Source organism: Zosterops lateralis (assembly GCF_965231275.1).
Source record: "Zosterops lateralis genome assembly, chromosome: 6".
Classification (NCBI taxonomy): domain Eukaryota; kingdom Metazoa; phylum Chordata; class Aves; order Passeriformes; family Zosteropidae; genus Zosterops; species Zosterops lateralis.
Genome location: NC_139761.1, coordinates 36,560,725 through 36,583,490, shown reverse-complemented (window position 1 = coordinate 36,583,490; position 22,766 = coordinate 36,560,725). Strand labels below are relative to the sequence as shown.

At 37.2% G+C, this 22,766-nt stretch overlaps 1 protein-coding gene across 1 annotated transcript in view; it reads left to right on the top strand.

The window, feature by feature from the left end:
- STARD9 (StAR related lipid transfer domain containing 9) overlaps positions 1-22,766 on the top strand; it is a 92,746-nt gene that overhangs the window by 5,532 nt on the left and 64,448 nt on the right. The window contains exons 2-3 of the mRNA XM_083863539.1: positions 7,222-7,291; positions 8,537-8,653. Coding sequence (XP_083719665.1) covers positions 7,222-7,291; positions 8,537-8,653 — 187 coding nt within the window. The remainder of the gene's footprint in view (positions 1-7,221; positions 7,292-8,536; positions 8,654-22,766) is intronic.

The window sequence follows — 22,766 nt, the reverse complement described above, 5'->3', positions numbered from 1 at the left end:
ATTTAAAGTTAATGCAAGCTATCATTGTGGTGGCTGCTCTTTTCTCTTGGCATCTGTATGGTATTAGCAGGTGGTTTCCATAAGACACATATGTTACTTTACAAAGGGTACTGCATCAGCAGCTTTTCCCAGATGTATTTTTCTTGGAGTTGCAGGAACCAAGTTTTCTAAGTTTAGTAAAGGCCAGACTTTCCAACTTCTTAAAAGAGCAGAACTCTGCATGACCCTGAGATGAGCTCAGTTGGTCAGAGCAGAGTGCTGATAACACCAGGGTTGTAGGTTTGATCCCTATATGGGCCATTCACATAAGACTTGGTCTCAAGGAATGAAAACTGACTTCTGTATCCACATTATGATTTACATGGAAAACATGGCATTTGTACAGGATTCCTTTGATGCAGAAGGCTGAATTATACTATGTCATTGTTCAGTAAACAGCTGTGAAATCAAGAGTGGATGAAACTGCACTGACTGGACTGTAGCTTTGTTTTAAATCCTCTTTATTTCATGCTTCTTTAAATGCTGGTGGTATGACAGATGAAAAAGACTTTTTCCTCTCCTCTTCCCTCCTCCCCTCCAAGTCTCTGCATGAAAAGAAAATGTCATTATTCCACAATTCAAAGCGCTGCTGTATCATCAGGAGTATTTCTGACTTGGATTTATCAAGGAAGATGCCTCATGTTTATATCTGCACCTAATGTTCATATTTTTATTGCTATATAGCATTTGCAAAAGAGAATGCAGAAAACCACACAGGAATATTAGTAATCACTAGGACTGGTGATTTTTGACTTTCAGATTTGTTAGGCATTATGGGAGCCAATGAAAGCTCCATACATCTGGGAGTAGCCTCAAAAAATTACTTGGGCAGCATGTCTCATATAGCAGCCTGCTGTCTTGGTGAACTCTGTGTACTTGGCTTCAACAGAGAGTTTAGAATTATTTATAAACATCTGTTCTGAATTTGGTGAGAGGATTGCTGACCAGCTGTGCACTCCCTTTTGCAAGACACAGTGAAAGAGTTTTGACTTTAAAGAGAAATATCCAAAATTATGTTGGGTAATGAGAATAATGAGAAACACTGAAAATGAATCTTAGATAAATTTACTTGATTGTTGATACTTTATTTTTACATATTAAAAAATTCTCCATTGGCCAAAGTGAGGATGTTCATACTATTAGCACCTCACTTTTGACAGCAGCAGATATAAGGATACATGCTGGTGTTGTGGAGGGATGCTGTGTCTGGGAAAGTTGTGGTTGGAGGTACCTTAACTTGTCAGTAGAGTGCAGAAGCTCTAATGGATGAAAGCTTTGACATTCTCTACAATTTCTGATGGAGCAGCATGGACTCTTGGTGCTCTTCTCATTGCACCCCTGGTCTCCCAACAGTGTTCTCTGAAGACTAGCAATGATAAGAATAGCCCTGCATAGTTTTTCTTTATTTCCATGGCCAGGTTGGTCAGTCGCTCAAGAAGTGCAAAGACATCAGTTTCTCAAAGATACTTCTGCCAAGGCTGCCAATAAACAAGAGTCAGAAACACTGTACTACATACTGTTCACGGAAAGATAAATCTGACTAACTGAAGTTTTCCCCATAAATTCTTTAAACTTCATGACCAAGGAAATACTTGGGAAAGATTTTCTTCAGGATTATAAGTAAGCTGCTGGCATGGTGATTGCAGAGGTGTGCCATTAGATGGTACAAAGTGTCCCCAGGTGTAAGTGGTAAATGTCTGCCTTACTTATAGGCTGTCATAGGTATGGGTCACATCCTGGGAAGTGACAGTCTAAGAGACAGCAGGAGTAACTGCTGGAATACATCCTGCCACAGAAGGCTACTCTTTTTTTCTGGAAGAGCCTCTGCAGGAGGGAAAGGATTGATGTTCTTGACACACTGCTTTTGAGGGATTATGTTTCAATACAGCTTGAGATTGAATTTGGAGTTGGCTTGAGTGGTGGGAACTGGCAGCAAAGCATAAATACTTGTAATGATTACATTGCCAGGGTTATTTTTGAAGCTTCTTTAAAAAATCATTTAAGAATTTTCTTGTACTTGAATTGTATATATTTTGGTTTGGTATGTTTGATTACTTTGGTGAGTACTTTGCTGGCCTGTATTTGTAGAAGCTGTTTTGTTGCATGACATGTCTACTGCTAATGACTGCAGTACTTTCACTTTATCGCATGTACATGGTCCTAAAACAAACAGGCAAGTTTTAAGAAGTCGGCTTCCTTTGTTCTCCAAGTGCCTGTTATTTAAGAGGGTGGAGGAGAAGTGGGCAAATTTTAGAATGTATAAAAAAACCTACTTCCTCCTTTCTTTCCACCCACTGCTTCCTCTGCATACCTCTTTGCACTTCTGTATTCTATGTCTGAACTCATCTCACTTGAGATTCAGCAAGCTGTGGAAGTGTCCCTCTCCGGGGTCTTGATCCTCTCATGCTTCTTTCCCATCAGCTCATTCTTGCAGTGTCTTTGTCCCTGGGGGATTGCATTAGCTTTACATCTTGGCTGCAAAAATGATTTTTCATAGCAACAGGAAATGGTATGAGATTCCCTTTGGGCTGCCTCTATTTTCTGGACTGCTGCAGCAGCTCCGTTTCTGCCAGGTCTCCCTTGTAGCTCCTCACTACCACTCCATTCTGTACTTATGTCACTGTTCTGTTGCTGGGTCTGCATTTCTCTAAAGCTCTCTGTGACTGAGAAGATGCAGATCTTTCCTGGGACAAGCACTATTAAGTGGTATTTATACAGCTTTATCTTTGTACAGGTAACCTGTTTTCATGGAAAAGAATTTAGGAGAGGCAATTCCCAAACACAGCACGCATTTTTCAAGAAGTTGGCGGAAAAGAGAGGATAGGGAAACTAAATGTTAGGACTACAGTGACTTCTGAGCAACTGAAGTCAAATGCGTTGCTTGAGAAGCGTAGTTTGAAGTTGATTTTATTGGTACAAAAAATACAGTTTTCATACCTGCGGAGCACCCATTCCTAAGGATGATAGGTTGCTTTATCGTCCAAATGCAAACTGTTGCACATGCGTGTGAGACTGTACTAACAAACACAGGTTTTGCTGAGATTTTGTAGTGTGTGCAATTTGGAGTTAAGTTCAGAATATCTAGAACAGCTGTGAGTCTGTTTTTCCTCCTGGGCTTTAGCTAGGAAACACTGCTTTCTTTTCCCAAGTTCTCTGTTTTGTACCAAAATGAAGTGTGATATAAATGTGTGTTTACAGAGAGCTGGCAGCTACAGGTTGCTTTGTTCGTGCTCCCTGGTCTCTGCTGTAAGCTGCAGCAGAGGGGAAGGGTCTCCATTCCCACCATGACGTGCTCCTGCCCTTTCTCTTGCTTTGGCTCAGCAGGTTGTGTCACTGCTGGGCTCAGTGCTCTGGAAGGGCTTGAGAGTCCTGTGACACCTTGATTATTTATTTTGCTGTGGGGTGTTTTTTCCTGATCACAGCTGATCTGAGTCATTGGATGGGTGTGTGATTGCTAGAAAGTAGAAACACATGTGGGAGGTTGGAGCAGCAAAAAGAAATTAAATCTTACAATAACAATCTGGAGTTAAGATAAAAGTCTGGGTGCTGTGAATATGCACCCAGAGCTAGGGGAGATTTTAGTTCTGTCCCCTTTTTCTGGTGGCTTTCTTGTTTTGTGAGACTCAAACAAAGGTACTTGATTGCTGCATTAAGCTTTATGGCTTCATAGTGTGGAATCTTTTATACCCTCTGGTAAAAGGTGGCAATTTCATTTTGTGTTGTTTGCATTTTTCTGGGTTTATGTTTATTTTAATATTAGTCAATATGTAAATGCAAGCATAAATCTTTTTATATCCAGAATTTTTTTGTATCTTAAAGATTTTATGTTTGGAATTTCTTCTTTATCTTTAATCTTCAGTAATGACTGTAGCCTGTGAGAGCTACAGTCTATAAGAACCCACAGAGAAAAGTCACTTTTTCATAGGGTTATGTGTAACACGTGTGGACTGAAGGCAGTGAGTTCTATGTAATTATTATAGCTTGTGTTGAGACCACTGTTTGTTGTTGAGGTTACCTTACTTCTACAATTAGGATGCCCTGGAATTTAAAATGATTAAAAGCTTTTCCAGATTTCACCCATTTGAGCACGAATGTTCTATTCATGAATGCCTGTTTCAGACTAGGTTGCTTAGAATTATTTTAAAGCTTCACTCAGAACAGTTCAGCTGCTGCAGGAAATAAGGTTATGGGGAAATTATGTTTTAAAACATATAAAAGCTCCTTAGGGGGACCTTCTATTTGAATTCCCAAGTTGATTTTAAAATTCGAAGTCTCATGTGATTCCTATCTCAATCTACCCATTTCTGCTCAAGTTTTAAATCATTAAAAATCTTTAACTTGCTCAGTGAAAACTTGTAATTGCATAGCAGGTAAAAATTTTAAGGGATCTGCTTTCTTTCAGCTTGAATTCTCTAGTGTTGACCAAATCATGCTTGCATCATCCCCTTGAGTAAAAAAAACTCATTGTTTGAGCACTGCTTTAATAAGTTGAGCTCAGTGTTGTCCAAGTCACAACTGAAGCCCAGGAATGGGACCTGAGAACATGGTCTTCTCTCTGATTTATTCTCAGTAATCTTTTTGCTGACCTCAGCACTGGTTTACTTGTAGAGTGTACAAGTAAACTTGGGTTAGACACTGGAAGAACTGACAAGAAGAGCAGGATTATGTATCTTTGGAGCCGAGAGATCAGCCTATGACTAGCTACAATGCAGTAGGAGAAGAGACACAAGACCTGGAGAGCAGTTGAACACTGGCCTGGGGAAGATGGACATGATGCCAGTGAGAACACATAGCAGATACCCGTAGGGAATGATGTGTGTGTGCACAGGAGGAGAAGGATAGGAATTCAGTGAACCATTTTGGCTGGTAAGACTGGAGCATTAAGGACTGAAAATTAAGGTTGCTCATGGGATTGGGAAGCATGATAGGGCCAAGATCATACATGGGCAGTGAAGGAAAGAGTATGTGTAACTGAAGCAAACTCTCTCCTAAGTGATCCCCCCGGTTTTCTCTGTCTTCTGCTGTTCTTAAAATATTGTGAAATTCTGTCACTATGTCCCATTGCCTGTTAAATCAGATCTGCTGTACAGGGTAATTTGTCAACTTTGTCCATTAGCTCACCTGGAAGAGATTTGTACATGGATATCAAAGTTCCCTAAGTAACTTACATTAGAAAGCATTTGCTTGTCAAAACTTCTATAAAGTTATACATGCCCAGGTTAAACACATCAGTTGCACAATTCTAGCTTAGGTACTCAGCCTCTATCCTTAGGCACTGTTTCTTGTTCATTTGTTCTTTAGGGAGCTATTCTGTGCTCAGCTGTATGTAATGCAACATTTGGTACCCAGCTGTACATAATGTGTTTCCCTTTCTCTTGGGATCTGACTTGGGGTTCAGGTGACTGGTGTGTTGAATAGCTGAACACTCACAGCTTAACTAAAATCTTTGGAGCTCTCCTTGTATTTTCTATGTGAAGAGTCACATGTGAGTATGAAGTACAGGAAATACCAAGTTCAGTCTGTCTCAAGGAGGGTACCTCAAAAGTCAATGGTGTGAAGCAAGAGACACTAGGGTGAAACATTATTTCTATCTGCAATATGGTAACAGCTATGCTCAGAAATGTGCTTAAAACCTCTTTATGCTTTGGAAGCTCAAATGCTACAGTGATTGTCTTCATGGAAGTCTTAAGTGTCCTAAGGCATTGTTTTGAATCTTGTTTGGGGTATGAAAAGCATGGGGTAAAAACAGAAGTGGAGACACCCAGTGGCAGGGGATGAGGTGGTTTGGGCCACCTGGAAGTTAGAGCCCTCAGTGAAGGCAGGTTGTAATTAGTGGGGGACTAAATATTTCTGCACACATATAAAGGAATCTGGCCAGGAGTAGCAGTTGTCAGCTGGGTTTGAATTTTCTAACTCTTGTTTTATCTGACCTAGTTTTTAACTGACCTCATGATACTGATCCAGCCGATTGTCAGGAGATATGTATGCATCTTACCCCAAATGACAGTGTGTCTTCACCTTAATTTTAATAAAATTTGACGAACTGCACTAAGGACAAAATTGTTTTTATTTCTAAACCAAGTGCCTACAGCTTTACAAAGCTATTAGGCTTCATCAAGCCTTTATCAGAAAGTTGCATCTTACAAGATTTGTCAGTATTAGACCACAAAGCAAATTATAGAGGAAATATAAAGCATCTGTCTTGTTCTTAGCTTCTCAGTACTAAACTTGGAGAAATAGGACACTGATCTCTTCTTCCTCTGTTCTAACCTTCTAAGTATTAAAAAATCCATTATAATTATTGAGAGGGAGAAACAAGAGCATCCTAACTTCAGGTAGCTGTCCTGCTGTCAGCCCAGAAACAAGATGGATTTGGTTTGAGAGGGCTTTTTGGTATATTGTGGGTTTTTTTGCTGTTTTGTTTTTTTCTAGTTTTGTTTTGTTGTTGTTTTTTTTTGTTTGTTTGGTTTTTTTTTGTTGTTGTTGTTGTTTTTGCTTTGTCCGCTTCCTTTCTTCATTATTTTCTAACTCATTTTGGATGCAGAAATTGTCTGTAGTAGCCAGTCATAGCTGCTTCCAATGACAGATTTAGACCAGTATGTATGAGTGCATGGTCCTTTGCACTTGAGAAACAATCCTGTCCATTTTACATTTCAGGACAGTTTTTTGGTTTTATTGTTTGTTTGGTGCTTTTTTTTCCCCCTAGAGTACTTTCTTGAGGACTACAACAAACACTTTGGATTAAGTGGGAAAAATCAGACAGTGCAACCTGACGACTCTTGTGGTTCACAAGTCTGTGACACGGATCCCTACCCCACAAAGCATAGCCAGTCTACTAGTGCTCCACTCCACTTCCTTGTAAAAGTAATTTAAAGCAACAACTCTTAAACGGAAATAAAATCCTAACAATGTATTTAGGAAAAACACTTCAAAGCTCTTTAGTTACCACAGTCTTGGGGGTTTTGTAGCCCCTTGCTAGTGAGATACCTGAATGGAGATCTGCAAATGCTATTTCCTGTCACTGTCTTATCTGTGTATATCTGATGTCTGAAGTATCTGTTTTATAGCTCTGATTTGCAGTTTGCTAAAGTAAACATAAATTTCTGAAGCTTAGAAATTTGACATGTACTTTTCTTTTTCTGTATATTTTTAATGGATTTTTAAAATATGTTCTGTTTCCAGAGAGAGAGCAGAAGGAGGACGAGTGATTGTAGAAGTTGATGACAAAGTGGCAAAAGTCAGAAACATAAAGGTTTGCTTTTTGTCATCTCCTATTTCCTGTGTGAGAATCCAGATATTCTAATAATTTTCCCTGTTTGCTTGGCTATTGGCTCATTTTAATAGAATTATTAAGGGAGAAGTTTAAACTGGCACAGCCCTAGAACCGTTGCAGCAGAAGTGTGAGGAAGAATTGTTTGGTTTGGGGTTAGTTTGTGTGTTTTTGGGGGGGAATTGAGAAGGGACATAACAGGTAGCTGTCTTGTCTGTATATTTATCAACACTTCTGCAATTCTATTGCATGCCGTCATTCACAGCTGTTGGTAAATTGTTTAGGATTTTTGCATATCTTACTGTTACTAACATCTGGATAATTTCTTTCCATGTATCTCTTCTTCTTTCATATTTCCTCTCAGAGTGCAACTGATTTGCATGAAATAGAGCAAATTGTGTAAAGCTACACTTCAGGCCTTGGTAAAAGACCAAGAGCTATAAGAATAAACTGAGTGTAGCCATCATCTTCCTTTAGACCTCTGGAGCCTGCATGCTTTTTTTTCTGCTTAAGTTATTGTGAATGTTGAGGTTATAAAAAAATTACCTATTAAATCAAAATTACATGTATATGGTGTTCATTTTGTATCATGTTTTGACTCCTTTGAGTGTTCATAAGCTTATCTGTTTTATTACCCATCACTTAGGCAAGATTATATGGAAAGACTAATACAATTCCTCTGATTTCAATAATTAAGGCTTCACTGTCATTGTTAGTAGCCCATAAGGTTAAATTTGGATAGTGTAGTCCCAGTGACAGAAGAATTAGCTTTCAACCATGACAAAACAAAGGGGAAATTGGGGAAGAGACCTGCATATTCAACTATAAAGTGGGAAAATTGTTTTCTTCTTACCACCTGGGGCCTCATTTCTGTGATGTGATTCTCTGTGAAACAGAAGAATTTCAGAGAAATATCAAAAGGTTTATAAAGCTTTCCTGACAATACATAGAATTTATGAACATTAGCTGAATTATGTCTATTCTATGTGTCTTGGAGAGCTCTTTAGCTGTAGTAAATGAACCCAGTAAAAATGTTCTATCAGGTTTGTCATGAATGTATCCACCTCACTCTAAGCAGCAAAGAAAATTGACTAAAGAGGTTTAACTCTTTGCCATTTCTTTTCCACAACACATATCCTAGATAAACTTCCCATTAACTTGGAAAAAGCTTTTTTTGGTGGGGTTCAGAGTGACTTGGTCTTTCTGTCTTTTTCCTTTTATTGTCAGGTTGACAGTAGGCTTGATAGCAGTTGGGACACAAGAGAAAAAACTGTGGCCTTCAGCTTTGACTATTGCTACTGGTCAGTTGATCCTGAAGATCCAAAGTATGCATCTCAGGAAATGGTGAGTGATGCTTCATGTCCACATCCACATCCCATTTTGTCCTTCACAACCCCATCTTCAGGAAGATATTGAGATGTAGAATACATGGGATCTCCTTTTCTATTCTAGCCCCACCTTTTTCTTATTTTGTTTGCAATACCACAGTACTCAGTCCTTTTGTCTGAAGTAGGTGCATTAGGAATGCAACACTCTTGTTTGTCAACCAATGCGCACTTCCCTTATATATGTTAAATTTGGTCCTGTTCATTAATGGTGATGATCTGAAGACTCTAGCTTAGAAATGAGAATATTTTCAGGAGCAGGTATCAGGATCTAGAAGGAAAAAACTCTGAAAGAATATAAGGCTGTTGAGGCTATTCTTCTGAGAGCATCAATAGTGAAGTAATTACATCCTTAATGGAAGAAAATGTTACTTATATCATATTTTTCAGAGATATTTTCCTTGATAAAGCATCAGAAATCTCTTGTAACTAATGGAGACTAGTCCTGTCTTCAGATCTGAGCTTTGTTTAATTGATTTTTAAAAATTTCAAGGATTTGGTATTAAAATAGGGTGTTATTACAACTCTGTTAATAAACAAGGAGTTATTAAATCTACAAATAAATACAGTGCACAGCAAAGCTATCCAAATATTTCATTATATAAGCATACATATTTTGGCGTTAAAATCGGGTTTTACTGCTGTTTTTTCTTCAGAATTATACAAATTTCATTTCTGTCTCTTGTCAGTACAACTGTTTCCTGAAATTTTGACCTGTATAATTGTGTTGTTTTTAGCAGAAATTATCATTTAAGACTGTGTCAGTCCTGTAAAATTTGTATTTCTGGTAGTGATGAGCACAGGATTGTTTTTACTTCTGGGAGTCAATATTTGAAACACTGTCACATTTGGCAGTTACCATAACTGTAGGTGGAATTCTTGACTGTGCTTTATTTCCTTCCTGGTACTGTAGTGTGGAAGATGCTTTGTGGACTTAGGAAGTGGATTTAATGTTTAAAAAAGGAAATTGTCTTTCTGAAGTACTTGGCACTAGATAAACTTCTCTTTTAGGGATTGCAAAAAACCCAAATCTTTAAATGTTGATCTGTTTGGGTTCCCCCCAGCCCTGCTTATATTTTCTTGTTTGTTTTGATTTTGTGTTAATTGTGTGTTTGTTGCATAATATAAGTAGAAGCTTGCTTCTTAAAACTGTTGGCAATATAATTGGCTTTCTTAGCTGGAATGGTTTAGCAGATGAAATGCTGATAAATTCAGCCTGCCAAGTCAGTTTTAGCTCTAATCTGTAAGAGAAATTATCAGAACTGCCAAATGGAAAATAAAAATATTGGCAACAAACGTAAATTTTTGTTCTTGTTGTTATTAAATACAAATGCGACTGAAAAAGAATGTAAAATGCAATATAAACTGTGCAACTTCCTTGCTGGGGTTGAGTTAGCTATTTCAGATGCTGTGGAGAACTTTGTGCTGTCATGAAATACAGTTTTATCTGATAAAGACAGCGAGGGGGAAACATGAACTCCTGGGCCATAGAAAATTGAGAAATGGGCAGTAGTTTCTTTACCTGTGCCTGATGCTGACTGAAAGGACAGGACTCTCTGTGTAACTGCTGGGTTACTGAGCCTTAGACAGATGTCTTATGTGAGATAAGCAAAGTGAAAATATGGACTGGTGTTTTGAAAGGCCTGGAGTCATGAAGGAATTTCTTGGACTTTTTGCCTGTCTTTGTGATTGTAGAACGAGTAAAATGTACTTCAAATGTCCCTGAGAAGAGGCTGCTGGAATACTGCAATCTTACCATGCTTTTGGGCATTTTTCTGCCCTCTTACACTGCATGAACGAATTTATTGTACTAATGCCATGTTTGGAATCATTGCTTCAGTGCTGAGCTGACAACAATGATGTTATCAGCAGCCAAAGGAGGTTCAGTACCACTGTCATCCTGTAAAAGCTTTCTTTCATGAGCTGACCTTGGAGTACTTTTCCCTTGAAGATGTCCTGCCAACTCTTATCATGTGTGACTGGTGTATTGGTTGAGGATGAAAAGCAGATAAAAGTATCTGTCTTGAGATTTGTTTTTGTAGAATGCTGTCTTTTAGTAAACCGTCTATTTTTTTTTTTCCCTGTGGATGGATGCATAAAAATCAAGTCCTAACAGTTTCTTTGGTTAAGGACTCTGTGATAGTGTAACAATAGGGGGAGGGCTGCAAATCCTAATGTTTAAGTAGGATTTTAAAGATTTTAACTCTGAGTCTCTGAATACTTCTTGCGGTTTCTTCCAGATCTCAACATTGTACACTTCAGGTTCCTGTCTCTTGCATTTCAGAGGTGTGTACACACAATAGATTTTATTTCCTATATATTTTGATCAAAGGCTTCACAGGTGCTTATAGGAGGCTTAAGCCATACAAGCTTCTGTGACTGACATTACAGAAATAATGTGAGCCACCTTCTGTCTCTGAAAAGAGAAAAGTTTGCTAATATAAAAACAAAGCTGATTTTGGCTACTGGAATAGGATCCCATCACTGCTGGTGTCTGGGAAAGAGGCTTCTTACCAGATGTAAAACTGTTGGATAGTGGTTGGTTTTGGAACATGGCTTCAGGAACCCATGAATAGTCTACTGTTATTTATGATTATTCTCTCATTTGAAACATTTGAGGAACTAGCTATGAGCCAGAGTTCTGGTTTCTGTATTTCTCTCTTAACTGTGCTGAAATAGGAAGTTATATAGCCTTTCTAATGATCATCCAGTAATCTTCATTTAGAAATCCAGTGAAAGTGGTCTGAATTCTTAGAATTCCTGTAGAAATTGCATTAATTCTTCACAAAATATAAGATTTTTAAACAGGTCAGCTATACAAGCATTATTTAATTTTCCAGATAAGCTGAATTTTTCAATGTGACCTGTGGTTCTCAGGTAGCTACTTTGGAGATCCTTGGGCCTATTGCTTTTGTGTTCTCACTGGGAAGCTGAATACTTGGTGTTGATACTAAGCTGAGGTTTTCATTCTCTTTCTCAGATGAGCAATTGTACTGTCTTGTTTTAAAGACAGGGTGTTGTTGGGTTTTTTTCCTAAGTAGATTTTTTGATGTATAAGCAGAGTAGAGAAATCAAGAAACACCATAAGGGAAGTCTTATTGGCTAAATCAACCAGACCTATTAGCCACCAAAGGAAGAGGGAAAGGGAACAGATCTGCTAAATCCCTCTAAATAGGGAGAGATGAACCAGGCACAAGGGTTACAGGCCAGAGGGAAAGAAAGATCAAAAATTTGTGTTGGACCAGAGAAAGAACAGGTAACAAATAAATATGGGTTAAGGACAGGGACAGAACATTTGATGTGCAAAGTATGAAGTGAGAAACAAAATGAAATTCTAAAATGTTATAGGCATTTAAGAGAAGAAAGTCGCGCATTGTTTTCTGATCTCAACTCTGTAATTTGTTACGTGCATTTTCCATGGCTGTAAAAGAGGGAATGGTTTTCCAAAACACCACTGTCAAGATACAGTTTATAGTCTTAAAAAAAAGCCCTCCACCCCCAGAAATAACAAATTCAAAAGAGAAAACAAAACAAACAAAGCTCTCCCAACAAAACAAACAAAAAACATAACAACAACAAAAAAAACCAAACCCAGAAAAAAGTGTAACATTTGAGGTGATGTTCCTTTTCCTGCCATTTTTGAGACAAAGTGTAGATTTCCTCCATCTACAGGTTGATGCAGAATTAGTTCAGTCTCACAGAGAGAAAATCTGATTGTTTGCACCTGGGCTTTACCACTTGCAAACAATGAATTAATTCTGTTGTGTCTTCCTGTATTCTTGTACTGAAGGTTTTTTGGGAAGTCATTTTGATTTAGTACAAAATCTTTAGTAAAGGGGGGCATTTTGTGTGATTATTGCTTCCTTCCCACTCCCCTCCTCCCCAGATATCTTCAGAAACCCGTGTGTAGCTCAGGATTGTTTTCCAAAGACAATATTGGAAATCCATTACTCTTTGGCCATTATATTATTATGGGATTATCCTTTCCTAGAGATTCATAACATATTTTCACTTTGCAGTAAAAATGCTGTGTGGTAATGTTATTTAATGTTATTTAGGGTTATAATTTTTATTCTTACAGGTAGACTCAGGCTTGCTGATTCGTTCTGCTGGTTGAATGTGATAATATATAAGGACTGAGACATATATTTCTTAGACATTTATAGTTGTGTCAGAAACAAACATCTAAATTTAAACTTACTCAGATTTCTGTCTGGCATAGAACAGTGTGTTTCAGTCTTTTGAGCTTCCCTTCTAAAATAGCTCTTAGTGACTCTTTCCCCAAATCTGTTTTAGCTCCACTAAACAGAGGAAAATGTTTTAAAATATTGCAAAACTTACATAACTGCTTATTTAAATCCTACTGATGAAAAAATATATTTCAGTTTGAAAAAAACTGTTTCAGCAAGCACAGTTAAGCAAAATCATGAGGGTATTTTGCAGAAGAGTCAGAAACACAGGAACACATGCAGATATTTAAGTGTTCTTGTAGCTGGTTGCTACAGCTTCAGACCTCAACTTCCCTCCAGCCGTGTCTCCCATCCGGGAATTGTGCAGGCTCAGTACCCACGGTGGGCAGACTGACCCACAGGATGTGCCAGCAGGTATTTACACACTGAGCTGCCACACATGGCTCATGTGGGGCAAAATATTCCTTTTGACAACATCTGTATGTTCCATGACTAACAGGCTGTGAACAGTAGATAAAATGAAATCCCGAAAAGTGTTTAAGTTCCCAACCAGCACTGATTTCAGTGAGGTCCAAAACTCTGACTGGGTTTTCTTGAAATGCTTTCTGTAGCTTAGTTTTGTTGGGTTTTTTTTTAACCTTAGTGCAATAGGAGATGATAGTGTTTCTAGGGGAAATAGTAATTTAGACTTTGGAACTTTTTCTTCAGGCTTCCTAAAGAATTAAATGAATTATATTCATATTGGTCAAAGAATTCTACACTTCTGGGCTTGACCTGATAAGTGTGTTATTTTGGTTTGGCACAGTTATATTGGGATTATGCCAGTGTGAATATTCCTACGCTGCTTCTCTGAATATTATAATTTTCAGTAACACTGTGACTCTCAATGGCCCTTCTAAGATATATCCATAAGCCCTTGACCAAAAAAAGCTATGGCCAAACAAAAAGAGAACTGTTTTTGAAGTAAATCTAAGAAACCTAAGAGTCCACAGAGGTTAAATAGCTGAGTGATTACATACTCTTGCATATTTTTCCCTGAAGGAATACATTGTCTTTTTTGAAGAGAAGTATCTGTCTATCAAAGAAAAAAAAGCAATATTGTTTTCACGATTTTGTTATGGATTTCCCTATATGTGGAGGTTGCACTGTGATGTGTCACATGTGAAGACAATTTAATAAATCAGGATGGTTTTACAGTAAGAAAGCAGTAAGAGTTAAAAAACCAAATCTTATAGCAAATCTAGTAACTGCTCATAATTTCTTGACCTTCTCACCCTGCACTTTCCTATTCTTCAGCACTAGTTTACTAATGTAAGTGAGAGAATAACAATGATTCTTTTTTGGTGGACTTCCACTGTGCATTTGAACCACTGAGAGTTTTACAAGATGGTTCAAAAGCAAGACATGTTTAATTAAAGGTTGTTTATTTCTAAACTTAATATAGCAAGTAACACAGGATTTCTTTGTCTGTCTGTCCATTCCACATGTGTAGCCAGGAGGAGCTCCTTTCTCTTCAAACATGTTGCCTTATTCTGTCTTTGTTTATAAATATATTCATTGGAAAAATTCTTTACTCTGAAGGCAGAAATGGGGATTAATGATGGCTCGTGATAGAATACATATGAGCCCTGTAAAGAGTTTTTTTTCATTTCCTATATGTTTAAAAAGTAACCTAAGTGCTTTCCATCATGTCTGGCTTTGCAGCATAGTTGGGTTTTATACTATTTCCAGCTAAGAAAAGTAGTTGGGGAAAGGGGCAGACAGGCTTTATTTATTTTTTTTTTTTTTCAGTTGCTTGTCAGAGCATAACTGAAAAGTGAAGAAAGAAACAGATGTTTAGGATGCAAGGTTTCCAGTATGGCACTAGGCTTTTTACTTTTTTTTTTTTTTCAGGGGAATTGTTTATTTGTTTTACATGTTAACTGCAAAAACTTAGAAAAGTTACACAACAGTATTGTTTGGAAGGAAAATATTGCAACATACTTTCCAACTCTTCATCAAACTAAGTCACTATATTCCTTTTTTTTTAAAGTGCAAACAAAGTCATGTGCTGAAGAACTTTACCTGAGAGACTGTTCCTCTCTAAGCTGAATTTGTGACACTTCCATGCCTCTGTGTATTCCCTGCAAAATTCAGGTTTTAAATTGTCTTGTAAATTATCAGGCAAAATCAAAATCTGTTCTCTGTCATACAATCCTAATTATAAAAAATATAACACAATGAACTTCTAATATAAATATCTTGAAAAATTCTTCAGGTTTTTTTTCTCTCTCTGTCCTCTTCCCCTTCTTGTCTTGCAAAAGAAGGGAGAAAGAGAAGGCAGCAGCAGCTGTGGGTGTAAATGGCATTTTCGCATGAAATATTTGAAAAGCAGTAAGCATTCCAGCCACAAGATTTTTTTTCTCCAATCGAGAGTGAGACAGAAGTGAAAAGGAGAGTGTGCTATAAGAAAAAGGCTTTTTGTGCAATAATTGGATCAGTATATGGCAGATTATGATGGAGGCAGGGAAGCCACCATGAGTGCATGTTATAGATCTTCTGCCAACAGCACAGCAGCTGTGTTCAGTTTGTGATCAAATAAAGTCATTCTTTCTGACTATACCAAGACTTGTTTGCTGAAAACTTCTCTGGGAACTGCTGTGAATAATGGCAAACTTCAAAGCAGGCTTTGTTGGAAGACAAAAAGAATCAAGTTGATTTTCAATTTATTGAGGCATTGAATTAATTGATAGAAATAGTTATATAGTTGTATACATTCACAGGCAACTATGGCCTAATGCAGATACATTTCAAATATGAAGCCTAAACAGGAGTACATAAGAAAGACCTAACTGAGGAAAAGCAGTAAACTGTTTAACAAACAATGAAATAAGACATTTTCTGTCTGTTCAGTCTGCTAATGCTCATGCTCACTGATTGTTTCCCTGCTAGGCGCTGACCATTGCTTACTAGATACACAGAACACATTCTTTTAACAGACACTCAGTATAACTCGCTAAATAATATTGAAAGGATCTAAGTGCCTTCAGCAACTTAAAAGAAAAAAAAATCAAGTTCTTTGGGTTTTCAGGTGTTGTGCATGTTTGCAGTGAGCCTGCACATTCACAAGTCTGAGTTACTTCTATAAACTTTGTGATTCTTGTATGTCTTATCAGTAAAACCAAGAACTCGTATAATGATCTGCAAAATATGCTTATTTGGATGGATCATTGTTTTTTTCTTTTTAAATTAACTGTGGTTAAGATATGAGATACAAATGTTTTTAAGAAAAAAATCTATATAGATAAGCTATATATGGATGTTGATTGTTTTCTTACTTGCAGACAGACATTCACAGTTTAAATTCCTCTGTGTAATCACACCACAGTTTTTCCTCCATGTTTGTAAAATAGTGGCATTTTTCCCTCTTCTTTTAATCTATTCTAAGAACTATTCCATACTCTTTCTGTTTTGCAGATAGGTTTCCTTGTTCATCTGTAAGAATTTCCACAGCATGGCTACTCACAGAAGGGAAAGTCATATTCTTGCATTCCAAAGTTGCAGATTGATCCAAGATTATTCTTTAACTTGTGGTGATTTTTCTTCAATCTTATCAATGCTATATGAATATTTTTGGTTAGACCCATCTTTTGGAGCTGAAATTAATGAAAAATTAGTCTGTATTTCAGCTAAGTCTCCAAGACCATGTAGGTCTGTGAATTCTATAGTCACTGGATAGGATGTTGATAGGCTTTTGCTGGGAGACTGGGCCAGGTTTGGAGATTTTATTCTCCAGGTGTGAGGTTTTATTTTCTTTTAGTGGGCAGCTTCCTTATGAAAGATTTTGTTGGGCAGGACTGTGCTAGCATTGAATAGTGAGATATGTCTATTGCAACAGCTGTGATCGAATTCCATACAGCCAGTCTGTTTATCTCTGAAAATGACCCATGTTTCTGACCTGCTGGAGGCATGAGATTGGACTTGCACACATAAGGAGCTGAAGTCTGATAAACCTAAACAATATGCATGTGTCCAGTTTCACTGTTTATTAAAGTGTTTGGTATGATCAGCAGTTGTTCCTTTATATTACAGCAAAAAGCAACCCTTACCTTCTTTGTAAATTTGTGCTCACTTTATTTATCTTCAATAGTAGCTGACTTTTATATTTCTCTGTTAACTAAGATGATATGCCTCAGGGGAGATACGTGTGTGTGGCCTTGAACACAAACTGAATGAATCATCATTTTGGCTGTATCTGAGCACCTGCATGTTGACTCCCTATGCAGCTTTGTTTTTAATCAACAAAAAAGGCTGCCCTTCAGACCTTATATGTGAAAAGCAAAATTAAAATCTCCATTCAGTTGTGGCTTTTCTGACAAAGTGGTTTCTGATGGCAGTTCCTTTATTTTGCCTAAGACAGGGTAAAGGTGAATAAAATTTATTCAGTCTAGAAATGCTTACAAGCAGCCTCAGCACATCAAAATCAAAATTCTGAGTGTCAGTTTAGGTTTCCTTACCCTCAGATGTACACACCAGTATGGATAAGTTCTCACTCTTTATAACTTCGGTGTTAATGTGTTAGGGCATTCTCATCTGAAGGAGAGGAGATGATGTTTGGTATTTTAGATTTGCAAATGTATTTTGAGGGATATCTTACCAAACTACATCACTGTCACATGAAATAGTTTATTAATAAGTTTTGGAGTGGACCATTTGAATCAGTCCTTGCTGTATAGGTCTTACTCCTGAGATGCTGAATGGTAACAAATACTTTCCTCAATTGATTGGGTTCTTTTTTGTGTGCCTGTGAGGATTGGTTGCTTTGAAATTACGTCTAATAATGTTAAAATAGATCTCAGCTTCTGTTCTACTGTTATTGCAAGTGTTTTCCATTTTCAGCCATCCCTTTCCTGCACAGACATATGTGCTTAGGAGTGTGTACATGGATTATATCATCAAGAGTTAGTGCTTTTATGGTATTGTTGGCAGGTATTCTTACAAAAAGTCAAGTCTCTCTAAAGAGTATGCACTTCATCCCACCCCATGTGACAGACCTACAAATAAAACACCAGATCTGAAAAATTAGTCTAACAAAGTGTGAGGATCCAGACCAGAATTCATTAAAGTGGTCTATTTTTTTATTATTATATTTATGGATTTTTATTTTATTAGGATCTCACAGATAAAGGTGGGTAAGGGAAGCCTTCTCTAGTTAGCGTTGGAGAACTGGAGAGAGAAATGGTAGGGAATTGTTTATTCAATTTAAAGTAGGCATACTTTTGGGGAAGTCTAAGTTTGCCAGTTACACATGTCATTTTGAAATTTGAACTATCTATATCTCTGGATTTTGTTTCGTTTGGTATGTGACTAAATAGGAGAGCCCAAATTACTGGTGTAAGACTGATTTATGCTTTTTGTTTTGGTAGCTCAAATTTTCCAAATCCATAAATTTTCTGCAAGTTTTATCTAGATCTTGATTTTAGTAAAAGATCTCTCACCATACTTTTAAACTGGGCTTCAGTAATGCATCATCCATGAAAAAAACCCAATTTTTTGTATTCCTGCACATTCAAAGTCCAACCAAGTGAAAGGGTTTGGTGGAGCTACTTATCATTTTAAAGCCAAAAATAATCTCATTTCTGTAATGGTTGGAAAATGTTCTAGTCCACAACTTGAGACAGTTACTTGTCCTTTTGTTTGTTTGGGGTTTTTTTTGTCAGCTAACACTGCTATGTCTCTTATATAGCAGTGTTATAGCTGTCTTATAGCTCTAAACCAAGGAATTGAAACAGAATTTTCAATTCATATTCAGAAAATTAGCAACTGTGTTGACTTTTATGAGTGAAGAATAAGATAATTTAGCCCCTGAACTCAGGTAGCTTTTATATTTTTAACTTAAACTCAAATTCAGCAGAAACTCAAAAGAACTGTCAATGTCTTGAAGATTAATTTAGTCTGAAAATTTAAAGATTTTGGAGGATTGCAGAAATTTGTTTTCAGCTATTCATGTCCTCCTTTATATGATTTCTGTTCTTTTGACTCTGCACTGTACACCACAATGCTTTTATTGTCTCACTTCCTACTGCATGTCATTTGCATAAATTTGTTGCTTATTACAATATATGGAATGTAATCTTTTACTATTCCATTAATTATGAATGCAAGAGACTTTCTGCAACTGAATTTCATTGGCATGTTGAGTTGAAAGAGGAAGGAGAAGAGATTAGAAGCTCATCTTGATTAGAAGGTCATCTTTGGCCCCTCATTTTATCAGCTAAGAGTTGCTTTGGGGTTTTTTCTGTATAGCAAGCTGAAGCTGTATCTGCACAGGCCCTACTGGAGGCCAGGGAATATTCCATGAGCACTGCAGCTTGGTCATTCATCGTGCTGAACTGTTAGAGAGGTTCCTGGTGCTGTTTGGCCTGGGATAGCTGGTACTTCTTGTAATGATTTGCAGGCACAGCCCAGGGACTGGCAGGGACCAGAACCATTCCTGCCTGGCAGTTTTCATGTGGCCACCCTGCCTTGGAGGCTGAGAGTGCTTCATGGTCTGAACATGGGCTGTTCTGTGCCATGTGGGCTGGGCATGTTTAATTGCTGCTGATGGGAGCTGGCTGAAGAGTTGTGAGTTGTGAGTTAGGGGTGGGGACTTAATTATGGGAGCTGAAGTTTTTTGCATGCTGTTTGGCATCTTTTTTGCATAGCTATGCTTCATAGTGAGTATCAAGAAATCAAGGTTTTTTTTTTTTTTTTTTTTTTTTTTTTTTTTTTTTTTTTAATGTAAGAAACACCCAATGCTTCTGCTGAAGTCATTACACTGAAAAGAGAGAAGTCTGCACTGAATTCTCTGGGGGATGGATGGTCATGTCAGACAGCACAGCTGTTTGGAAATCACCTACTAACTTCATTATGGGGTTCCTTAAATTCTATATTCCTTTGAAAAAGAAACAATATTCTCTAGTAACTGGAGTTCTAGCTGAATCAATGATGAGACTGTTCTCCACCTAAAGAGAAAATAAGTGCAAGTAGAAATAGTTGGCATAGTTGAGAACATCCTGAGGTTTTATGTGAATCTGTCTTTTTCTTAAACTTGTATTAAAAAAGAGTTGAGACATGTATTTAAAATGTATTGATTTAGGTTATGCTCAATACAATAAACTTACTGGGATAGGACTGACAATCAAGTTGCAACCATAAGTGACAAAATTTGTACCTCATTATAGTCTATTGTACCAATAAGCTGAAAAGAATATATAGAAGGCTGTCTAGGTACTTCTCTCCCCAGCTATGGAGGTGTAATATCTTTTAAAAAAGAAACTGTTGCAGAAAAGTGCCAATGCTTCTGGTTTGTGCAGTAACAGCATAAATATAGTTTTTTATAGATGACAAGCATTGCTTTATTAACAAAACATACTGTTACAACTTGTTTATTGGTTCCAATAAGTGTCATCATTGCAATTGTAAAAAACTGAAATCTGAGGTACAGTTAAGACTAAGCACTAGTGAGTTCCATGAGCACTTGCAAAGTTTCCTCCAGGTTAAATAATGCCAAATACAGAAAATTTACTTCTAGAAGCATGATGTGAAGTATATTGGGTTTAAGTACCATTGAAATGCTGTCATTGCTGATAGTTTTACAAATGAAATACGCCTTGTAGGACTTCTGCTGGCATTTTAAAAGAATTATTGATATAAATAATTATTTTCAATGTCTTGTCATTTCTTTTGTTTAATTTTTACTTTCTTTTGGTTTTTGTATGAAGGTGAAAAAATGAGCTAATTGCTAGGAGAGTATATTTTATAAGCTTAAGAATTGTTTTCCAGTGATGTAATTTTAAGAGCTGGTGATCTAATAGCAAAAATATCAGATTGAGCTAGATGACATAAGAAAAGGGAATATCCATTTCCAGCTGAAGGGGGAAAAAAAGCAGAAGTCTGTCTTGATAGTGTCACTGTGCTGGTGTCTGAGTATTGCAAACCATTGTTTGTCCTCACTGAATTACTGAAAAATTTAAACCACTACTCTTTCCTTATACCTCTTGGTAATAAAGTCAAGGAACAATATTTTTTCCATCTCCATCCTCAGTATTCTCACAAAATTAAGGGGCAGAGACACAGATGAGAGTTGGTATTTATCTCTGCTGTCTTGTACAAAAAAAAAAAAATAGTGATTTTATGTTGTTTTTCTTTACTTTCCTTTCACATGGAATTGCAGACATCCGCTAATGATCTGGGATCTTAGCCAGGAGCTAGCGGCTGTGGGAGAAAATGCAGGATATTTATAACTTCATTATATTCTGTTATTTATTCCTTGCTCTCTTCATTGCAAGAGAGATACCATTCAGTATTAAAAAATCCACTTAACTCTCACAGTATTTATTTTGCTCATTTTAAGAGGGTATCAGTAAAACTGCTCTGCCTTTTTATTTTTTTTTTCTTTTCAGTAGTCATTCAGGCAGAGATAACGATGGTATCACAACATTTAAAGTGACAAACTTACATTATTTTTCTGGGATGAAGTAATATCTGGGACAGAGGAATGAGATGTCTAAAACATCTGGCTGTGGAGTAAAGCAGTGTGACTGTAGAGAGTATTGTGTTGCTTCTTCCAGCTGTGACATTAGCCTTTGCTAGACTCTTTGAAAAGCTGAAGATTTTAGCTTCCCCCTTGGTTCAATTATTGAATGGTCTGGCTCAGAATTCACTCAGGAAAAATTTCTCCATGCAGTATTGGTGGCACTGGTCTAAGACACAGTGTTACTGTTCTGCTGTTGGAGATTCACAGCACAGAAATAAAATCTGTACCTCTGACATCCAACCCAGCACTCAAAACTGTAGTTCCAAGTTCCTGGGAAAGAGAAATGAAACCACTTAATTTCTCATCTGCTCATTAAGTGGTTTGTAGACAGTGTTGTAAGTTGTGTGTAGCTAGCCATTTGCTTTCAATCTTCTTCTTTTCCCTAAGGATGCTTACTAGTTTTTATCCAGTTTTAAAGACCCCAAAATGCTGTGTGTGAGGTTTTTTTCATTAATAAAGCCCAAAATTGTCAGGTGTTTTTCTGTGTGGAAAGCTTTATTATGACAAATATAGCTGGACTGAGCTAAATCAATATTGATGTAGTGTCAAATGCTGTACAGTTTGGATTATATGGCTGTTACATTAAAATTGCTCTTCTAGAAATCAGTGATAACACCATAGGAATCCCTGTTGGAAAGCAAAAGACATGAGAGGTATGTGCTTTTGTACAGGTAGGGGAATATACACAAGTTGATGTTTACAGCAGAATACCAGCAATTTTATTAAAAAGAAAAGAGAAGTAGAGTGGAGTTGTGCCCCTAGCGATGAAGCAGTTTAGAACTTTTAAAAGTTCAGGTACTATCAGAACATTTATAAATTAGACTGATATGCTAAGCACAGATTTTTCCCTATTTCAAAATGTGAGATTTTTTTAAATGAATTAATAAGGTGTATAATGATTGTATAATTCAGCAATAAAGTGGCAGGAATGTAAAGCTACTACTCAGCCTAATCAGAATCCAATATTCTCCCTCCTGTTCCCCCTACAAGAACAATAGATTTGTCACGTATTGTCTGTGAATTTCTCCAGTATTTTTATTTTCTGGCTTCTCCTAAATACCTTAATCAAGCTTGAATTTTCACGCTGTTAAGTTTAGTGTGTGTATGTACATTACCACACAGAGCAGACAGTTTTTCCACTGGAAAAAAATGACACCTGATAAGATGAACAAAGAAATCATTGTTGTCTCTCCCAGGGAGAATTAAAGCACAAAGAGATTTAAGGACACACAGGAAGTCTGTTGGCAGAGCCAAGAACAGAACTGTGTCTTAAGTTCTGGTGCAAATGCCTCTGCCAGGGGCCAAGCTTCTTGAGCTGGAGAGAA